At 38.9% G+C, this 9,844-nt stretch overlaps 1 protein-coding gene across 2 annotated transcripts in view; it reads left to right on the top strand.

Moving 5' to 3' along the window:
• slc1a7b (solute carrier family 1 member 7b) overlaps positions 1–9,844 on the top strand; it is a 39,341-nt gene that overhangs the window by 21,625 nt on the left and 7,872 nt on the right. The window contains exons 5-10 of one of the 2 annotated variants that reach the window (XM_037674727.1): positions 1,065–1,296; positions 1,407–1,506; positions 4,650–4,883; positions 5,152–5,346; positions 9,261–9,395; positions 9,534–9,633. In XM_037674727.1, coding sequence (XP_037530655.1) covers positions 1,065–1,296; positions 1,407–1,506; positions 4,650–4,883; positions 5,152–5,346; positions 9,261–9,395; positions 9,534–9,633 — 996 coding nt within the window. Of the gene's footprint in view, positions 1–1,064; positions 1,297–1,406; positions 1,507–4,649; positions 4,884–5,151; positions 5,347–9,260; positions 9,396–9,533; positions 9,638–9,844 lie in introns of both variants that reach the window. The other variant, XM_037674728.1, reaches the window with a different exon arrangement.

The following is a 9,844-nucleotide window of genomic DNA, read 5'->3' on the forward strand; positions in this document are numbered from 1 at the left end:
ATATTTCAGAGATATGAATCACGTTAAAAATATAGGAGAGACAAATTATATATATTCTTAAAAATATACCTCAGCAACTGGGGACATCAACATCCTGCTGATGTCCTTCGTCCCCAGGATGACTCCCATCCTAGAAGTAGAGTTTTTAAGCTTTCTTGGCAGCACTCTTGTATTATAGTTCTACTGAGACTTTCTGGGTTTGTCTTTGCCCATCATTAAAATGAGCTGCACAGCATCGTGACAGCTTAAATTTGTCTCTCCTATATTTTTAACGTGATTCATATCTCTGAAATATCAAATATAATCTGAATTCACTCTCTGCAGCTCAGGAAAAGGATGAAAAAAAGTCAGACTATAGTTGTGACATCTATGTCAGGGGTGTGAAACACAGTTTTAAAAGGAGGCCAAAATTAAAACCTTGGCCTCGGGCCAATTTCAATGGATACATTAGCTAGTCAGGTCACCGACATCTTTTCTTGGCTGCAGGTTCATCAACAAGACTTTTTTGTCCCATTTGACATTCTCTGTTGCTCTTCCACATCAAAATCAAAAGTTGTTGGAAAATCCAACCTTTACTATAACTTCCAAGTTAGCCAGCTGTCATGAACTTTGCACTTAATGAAGTATTCTCAGTTCTTTTTTATGCAAAATGACAAACAATTCAAATATTTTACATTTAAAATATTATCTTGGGGGGGTGCAGATAAGATGTTAATAAGGGCCAGATGTGGACCTTGACATTGAGATGTGATCCAGAATAATAAGGCATTTTCAAAAAGTTTGAAAATCACAATAACAAACTACAGACATAGCATTAGCCTGCTGTTTCGGCTACAATGCATTATTTTCTAGCATTATTTCCCCAATAAAGTGTGGCACACTTCTAGAGCAGTAATAATAATAATAATAATAATAATGATAATAATGGAATTAAAAAAATAAAAAATAGTTAAAACTCCAAAATGGCTGAATTACATTAAATGGCACTCCAAGAGGAAGAAGTAGACACATTGAACAATTGTTGGACGTGTGCTTAGATTTTTCTGTGTGTTTTCTGGTGACAGTATCAAACCAGGAGCCAGCATATTGTGAGGTCCAAACCAGTCATGAGTCAGGACCAATCAGAGTCCACCACACGGCGAGCGCTCGTCTATGGGATCCAGGATGATAATGGCACTAACATCCAGAACTTTGCCCTCGATTTGACCCCCCCTCCAGATGTGTTGATACACACTCGTGAAGGAACCAGTGATGGAATGAACGTCCTTGGAATTGTCATTTTTTCAGCCACTATGGGTAAATAATCTTTACAATTGTAGTTTTTCCCACTGAATTATGTTAAATGCCTTGATGTAAGTTATTATGCTTTAATCTAAGGTTTTAAAGGCTGTTCTGTGTTCTGACAGGTATTATGTTGGGAAGGATGGGACCAAATGGAAGCGCCTTAGTAAACTTTTGCCAAAGCTTGAATGAGGCTGTTCTTAGGATTGTTGCCATTGTTATATGGTAAGGCTTCTACTGAAAATATGTTTTACTTGTGAATGTTATTTTTACAGGGGGCCAAAAATCATCGCCATGTTGTCGACATAAAACAATCGGTTGTTTTATTTAAAATTTGTTTTCTATAGTAATAAAAGCTGCTTATCATAAATCTCTTACTTTCTTTGGTAATTATGAAATATACTTAAACAAGAATTAAATGAGAAAAAGATAAAGTCAAGAGCCACGAGGACAAAATTAAACTGAAGACCAAGCATTCCCTGCAGGGATGCACATTGCTTGCCACTTTTTGTGCAACTGTTATAGATTTTTATGTTGACTAAGGTCCAATAATGCCAAAGTTTTAAGCAAAAATATTGTGCAATGTGAAGTTATTGAAGTATGTGTTGGGGATAAAGCTCAGCCACTAACATACGTATTTTTGCTCATCATATGTAAAATATTGTGCTTTGCTTGTTCCACTTGTGCATGGATTTTCTCCAGGTACTCTGGTTTCCACTAACTGAACAAAAATGTCTGTTAGGTTAACAAACATCTTTAAATAACCACTAGGTGTGAAATATTGTTTATCTTTGTGGCCCAGTGATGGACTACCAACTTGTTTTCATCAAATGACCAATGGAGATCAGCACCAGCTTCCTGCACTTTTCTGTGTAGAAAAGTGGATGAAGAAGATGGACGGAAGGCAGTGGTGGGATGAACAGTTTACACCTAGACCTTCAGTGGTGTCCTGCCTGAATTTATCCACCGCCACTATGACGCCACAGCTACAGTAACCAATATACAGAAACACGATTCAACAAGTTTCCTTCAGCTGCAGCCACAGCTGCACCACATACTGATTTACTAAAAGCATCAATATGGACATCATAAATTGGGGAAAAAAAGAATAAAATGCATTTTTCTCACCAAAAGTTTTTATTATCTGTACACAATCTCCATCCTCCCTTTCCTCAGTCAGAGTTCAGTTCCTCTGTCCTACAGGTCATCATGGTGTTTCTGTTTCAACAATAAGTCCTTTTCTGTCGCTATGGAAGCTAACTCTGAAAGTCCAGTCTGTTCTGTCGTGCTTCTAGCAGAAGTTTTAATTTGGTTTAGGGCTGAGAATGTTCACCCAACATTTAGCTTGTGCAGGTTGCTACAGATGAGTCCTAGCTCTGACCAGTAAGCTCTCTGACCGTCCAATCAAACGACGTGAAAATGCTGATGTTGTCGAATGCCTGCTGGAAGACCCCGTGGTCACCAACTCAAAATCTGATTGGTTAAAGCAACATTTATTTTAACCTGCAGGTGCCTGCACTGCTGGTTCTGAAGGCCTCGAGATGGATTTCTTTGACCCTAGCAAATGATGATGCTTGAAATATGATTATAAATATAGTATAGGATAAAAGCTCTATATAAACACATGCTGCTGGAAGCTGCACAAACAGGAGAAAAGCTGTGAAATGAAGAGATCAGTCAAACTGGAATAACTTAATAAACATTATTTAATAGAAAAAAAATGTTAAAACGTTAAGTTAGTGATTCCCAGCGTTTATACCAGCAGAAAATTGTATACTTTAGTGAATAAGTCACAATTCAGGAGTTATCTGTATTTATCTGCAATCAGTTGATGTCTGATATAGGTAATCTATAATTCTTATTGAGGAGAGAATTGCTTAAAACACCAGAATACTTCCTTTGGTTTACACAGGTGGCATTTACTAAACCACACGACTATAAACCAAACTAAGTCAACAAACACTCAAGAAAATATAGAAACTTGTAAGAATAAAAATAAAATAAAATAAAAAAATTAATCTTACCCAATCAGTTAGTTCAGTTTTGAGTCTTTCAGTGTCTTTGTTCTCTGCCTCTGCCAACCCACTCAAGTTGAGTAAAACCTTTAATTTAATTCAGTTTATTTACATTTATAGTGCCATTTCAGAACAAATGTCATCTCAGGGCACTATTTAAAAAATGTCAAATGTCTAAATCATAAATCCAATTCAGTCCAAAACAGTTACAGTAAATTCATTCAAAATATTGAAAAAATAAATTCACATACAGAACATGTGCAAAGGCCACTTAATAATATCCCATAAGACCCCACCCCAAGCAGCACACTGGAGACAGATGACTACCTTTAAACAGTAAAATACCTCCAGAAAGACCAGACTATGGTTCTATGGTCAACCATCTTCCTCGACTGCGTTTGAGAGGACAGGTCTGAGACAAACAGAGGATTGGTTCAGGTTTAGTTTCTATGGGAAGAAAAACACAAAGTGGTTGGCAACATTAACTGCATGTATGAACAAGGAGAGCGAGTAAAGACAGCAGCAGAGGGAGGAGCAGTGGTCAGTTTGTCCTCCTGCAGTGTAAGCCTATAGCAGCAGAACTAAGGGATGGTTCAGGAAACCCAAGCCGACTGCAACTATAGGATTTGTCAAAAAGGAAAGACTTGAGCCTAGTTTTAAAACTGGACAATGTGCCAGCCTCATGGACAGAAACTGGAAGGTTCCACAAGAGAGGAACGTGATAACTGAAAGATCTTCCTCCCACTCTACTTTTGGAAACTCTAGGAACCACAAGTAAACCTGCAAACTGAGAGCAAAGTGCTCTGTTAGGAAGGTATGGAAAATAAGGTCTGTAATATAATATGGAGCTAGGTTGTTGAGAGTTTTGTAGGTTAGAAGTAAGATTTTGAATTCTATTCTGGACTTGACAGGGAGCCAATGGAGAGAAACTAAAACTGGAGAGATATGATCTCTCCTACTAACTCGGGTTAAGACTATTTTTTTCTGCATAATTTTGGAACAAAATGTTTATAATTTTAAGAATTTTGTTCAGGTGGAAGAAAGCGGTGTTGGTAACATTTTTAATGTGGGGGCTGAAAGATGTTTTCTGATCAAAAATCACACAAAAGTTCTTTACATTAGTACTGGAGGTCAACTTAAAACCATCTAGAGTGAGAGGAAGACCACCCAGCTTGTTTCTATGATGCTCAGGTCTAAAAACTATGACTTGAATGTCTTTGAAAATTGGACAATACAAATAAAAAATCCCAAATGTGCTTCAAGAAACATGTATGCATGTAAGGAAAGTGTGCAGAGTTTTACCTTCTTAATCAAACGGTCTGATTTTGATTGTGACTGATCTCATCCTCTCAGGTACTTCCCTTTCGGCATCGTTTTCCTGGTGGCTGGTAAGATCCTTGAGATGAGTGATCCCTCGGCCATGGGGAAGAAGTTGGGTTTCTATGCCATCACCGTGGTGTTTGGGTTGGTGTTGCATGGCCTGTTTATCCTGCCTGCCATGTACTTCTTTATCACCAAAAAGAGTCCCATTGTTTACATACGAGGAATCCTGCAAGCCCTGCTTATTGCCCTGGCAACTTCCTCCAGGTAAAACTATTTTTATAGAGATTCTTACATTTCTGAGTTAGTGTTTGCTGTAGTGATAGGCCACAGTTGGTCACAGTGTGTGCTTTTCTTGCATGCTATTTCTTTTATTTAAAAAAAAAAAATTGTATTTTGTTTCATCATCTCATCATTCTGTTTTTGCCTTTAAAACCATAAAATAAATTCACTTGTGTGCGTCAGTGTGAAATCAGTGGCTGTATTTTTGTACCAATTTATTAATGTAATATTCTGACCTTTATGTCTTTTTCAGTTCTGCCACTTTGCCTATAACTTTCAAGTGCCTCTTAGAGAACAATCACATCGACCGTCGCATTATACGATTTGTGCTCCCTGTGGGCGCCACTATCAACATGGATGGCACTGCTCTTTATGAGGCTGTGGCAGCCATTTTCATTGCACAAGTTAATAATTATGAACTGGATTTTGGACAAATCATCACCATCAGGTCAGTATCACCTCTGCTTTTTAAGCTAATTTAAATGTAACTCATGTCCCCCAAAAAGTTGAGATGTTGTATAAAGTGTAAAATAAAACCAGAATGCGATGATTTGCAAATTCTCATAAACACATGTTTTATTCACAATGGAACATAGTAAACATATCAAAAATATTTTAACTAAGTAATTGTATAATTTCTTGAAAATAATGTGATAATTTTGAATTTGATGGCCGCAACACACCTCAGAGGAAATGGGATAACATCATGTGAAGAATCCCCTCGTCTATAGTCGGTGAACTTTTATTAGGATTCAGAGGAGACCAGCTGCTGGAGGTGTTGGAGGGGAATTTTGTCCCATTCTTGTCTTATGTTGGACTCCTTGTTCTTTATGCTATGGTAGTTTATTTTTTTATTTATGATGCAACAAATGTTTTCAGTTGGTGAAAAGTCTGGACTTCAGGCAGACCACTTCAGAACCTGGACCTTTCTACTATGAAGCCAGGAAGGAAATTGATGCTGTGTGTGGTTTAGCATCATCTTGCAGAAATATGAAAGGCCTTTCCTAAAAAAAAACATGTCTGGATGGGAGCATATGTTGTTCTAAAACCTGCAAATATTGTTCTGCATTGATAGTGTTTTACTGAGAATGTAAGCTCCCCATGCCAAAGGCACTAATGCAACCCCATACCATCAGAGAAGTAAGCTTTTGAGCTGTGTGCTGATAACCAGATGGATGGTTCTTCTTCTCTTTACTATAAAAATGTAGTGTCCCTGATTTCCAAAAATCTAAATAAATTCAATTAATTTTATTCATATGGTGATAAGTCCCAACAGAAGTCATCCCAGGGCACTTCACAAAAACATTCACATACATTATAAAAGCTAATTAGTAAAAGTGATCTAGGAAATCAGCAGTGTCATATATGTTCTCCATGTTCTCCTTTCATGATTTGTTCTATTTTGGTCCTTTGGTTCTGTTGTGTTTTCTCTTGTGTCTTTATTCAGCCCTTTGTGTTCCCTGTGCCAGTCCTCACACCCACCATCAGTCAGCCTCACCAGTTCAGCCAGTTATTACTCACACCAGTTCCTAATTAACAATCATCCCAGGTGTTTTCATTTCCCACCCATCCTCAGTTCTATTTAAAACACTTCTGATTATCCAACATTTTTCAGTCAGGTCATCTGGACAGTTTCTTTTTTTTGTGCTGAAACGTTTCGCCTTTGGTCCGGAAGGCTTCATCAGTCAAGGAAACACAACAAAACTGATTCTTCCCCCAACAGCTCAGTTTTGTTGTGTTTCCTTGACTGATGAAGTCTTCTGGATAGAAGGCGAATGTCAGGGTTTGGGGGACAAGAACGAACCCAGTAGCGCAGACAGGACTCAACTCGGCAGATTACAAAACCAAATACTTTAATGATGAAAAAAGGTAACAAAACAATAAGCTGACGTGGCAGCAACACTTACATAAACTAGACGACTCTGGAGGGATACTCAAACGGGACTCAGAAAGCTCAGGAAACTCAGGAGACACAGGAGAACACTGAAGACCCAAACGAATACGACCCGACAAAGGAACAACACAGAACAGGAGGCTTATATACAAGGACGAGACAAGACGTGATTACAACAGGTGTGACGAGACAAAGGTGGCAACAATTAAACTGACGAGGAAACACTAGGGAAACACAGACACAAACAGAAACAGCAAATGGTACCATCCTTACAGCGAAACGTTTCAGCACAAAAAAAAGAAACTGTCCAGATGACTTGACTGAAAAATGTTGGATTTTATACCTGGATTATTGAGCATGGACTTTGTTGTTTTCAACCAGTTTGACAAGACTGTCAACAAGGAAGAGGGCCGGCAATGGAGGAGGGTCGTACCAAAAAGACCATCTTATCACAAGCAGAACTGGTTTGTTCCACTTTGGAGTAAGCTGTTGGGGGAAGAATCAGTTTTGTTGTGTGTTTCCTTGACTGATGAAGCCTTCTGGACGGAAGGCGAAATGTTTCAGCACAAAAAAAAAGAAACTGTCCAGATGACCTGACTGAAAAATGTTGGATTGTATACCTGGATTATTGAGCATGGACTTTGTTGACCTCTGATTCCCACCCATTTCACCGTCAGCTCATTGTTCTTGGAAACCCGTCAGATGTCTCGTTCCTTCCTGTGCTCCTTGTGTTTTTGTGCTCCTGAGGGCTGTAAGTTTATTGCTGCCAAGTCAGCTTTTAGTTTTTGCTTATTGTTAAAATAAGTTTTTAGTTGACTTTGTGCTCCCTGTGTCTGCCTGAACCTGGGTCAAACCCCCAACCGTGATAAGCAGATTGCATTGAATCTTCACTTTGTCGTAGTCTCCCATCCTGAGCAAACGCAAAGGCAACAGTGGAAAGGAAAAACTCCCTTTTAACAAGAAGAAACCTCCAGCAGAACCAGGCTCAGGACAAGCGGCCATCTGCTTCGACTGGCTAGGGTTAGAGAGGACAGGAAGGAGAAACAGATAGACACAGAATGACAGGTCCAGATGTACTTTCTTTTGGAGGAAAGTAAAAAATGTTAATGGCATAAATAATTACAAATACACCAGGTAGAGTAGACCAAGTAAAGACAACAGCAGAGTGAGGAAATGTGGTCAGTTTCTCCTCAGGCAGTCTATGCCCTGTTTCCATCCTGAGTGAATCCCCCTCCATCTAAATGATGATATTGGGCGTCCTGAGTTTTATGCAAACAAAACCATGATCATACCCACTTAGGCTGGGTTTGAGAAAGTCTCGTCCAGACTAACAACCTTCAGCCACAGGACACACCCTTATCTCACCCCTCACAGTTCGTCAGATCAAGTAGCTGTGACCCACACGTCTACCGTGAGGAGCCCCATATTATTGGTTGCTCTTTCTCTCTTGACGTATTGCAGTTGGTATCAGGTCAGGTTATTTTTGGTGTCTAGGCTCAAAAAAACACCAGGATGTTGTTTCAATAAAACTCGCAGCTAAGTAACCTTTTAAAAACATCCTATAGTAAACGTAGAACCAATCACTCCTCTATTTCATTGTCTTGTGACCAAGCATGTACATTTATCAGATGGAATACGATGAAAAAAGTCCAACACCATATACTCGTTTCTCATGCTTTTTGCTTCTTTACTCAAAAAATTTGTGTCAGGATACATTCGTGGTTTCAGAAATGCAGCAGCAAAACAATTGCATGAATCATAAAGTAGATAAAATAACAAGAAAATATACAAATATTAAGAATAAAATCCAACCTCCCTCCATGAGAAAATATACAACTCTAAATTAAACTTCCCTGTCAACTCTGCTGCCTTACCCTGAAAACCACAGTTGTCATAATTAACCCTTTTTGATTTTTTTGCTATGATAGAGAGACTCGGATAAGTCTTACCTCACACTTCATGGCAGATTAACCTTTCAGTGGAAAAGAGGTAGAAGTTGCCCCAGAATAATGTAGGATATGTTGCTGAAATGACATTAGTATGATCCTTGCCAATTCGAAACTTGACCTTTGGAGATCTGGAGTTAGACACCGAACGGAGAGCTCCTTCTTAGCTGGACCCAGGCAAAATCCTTCTGGCTGGATTCCACTCTTCAAATCTTGATCAAGTTCTTCTGACTGCTGTCAGCATATCTCTCCACCCGGTCTTCTTGTCTTCAGAGTCCCCATTGTTAGAACATGTCATGGAGCTGTTGTAGTTTTGACCTAATAAATATGCAGTCATGTATGGTGAAAATGCAGTTCTTGAGGTATAATACTGTCTCCATGAGTTTAGGACAATAACAAGTACCTTTATGAGGGGCTTTTATTTAATTTACTGTATTAAATTATTCATCCAAGCCTAACTTCTATGAAAAAAAAAATACATGTTTGCAATGAAGTCACACTAACCTTCCAAATCTCTCTCAGCATCACAGCTACTGCAGCCAGTATTGGTGCAGCTGGCATCCCACAAGCTGGACTGGTCACCATGGTTATCGTGCTAACATCTGTTGGACTGCCAACTGATGACATCACCCTCATCATTGCAGTGGACTGGGCACTGTATGTTGGACTTTATTCAACCTTAATTATTAGAACCAAGCTATCCACAACAGAACACAAACTCATTTTTGTTTCAGCTGTGTTTTTGACCTTAAAGGCAGCACGTCCTAAAAAAATGTGTCTCTCTGTGTTCTCCAGAGACAGATTCCGCACCATGGTAAATGTGATGGGTGATGCTTTGGCCACAGGCATAATGGCACATATTTGCAGGAAAGACTTCATGAAGGAGGGAGATGGGGTGAGTTCTAATTAATGCTTCAAGTAAATAGGTTTCAGTTACATTTTGTAACTTATAAGATGATTTAAATGGCTTCATGGAGCGGTCAGTGTCACCTTTTCCACTGAAAAGATAGAACTTATAAAGGTGATTTGTTCTTTACCTGTACCTATTGGAACACGCGTCTCTCTTCCAAATTCCCTCTTCTGTGTGTGTGTGTGTGTGTGTGTAT

The sequence above is a fragment of the Nematolebias whitei genome, chromosome 3, assembly GCF_014905685.2.
Source record: "Nematolebias whitei isolate Nwh7 chromosome 3, NemWhi1, whole genome shotgun sequence".
Lineage (NCBI taxonomy): Eukaryota > Metazoa > Chordata > Actinopteri > Cyprinodontiformes > Rivulidae > Nematolebias > Nematolebias whitei.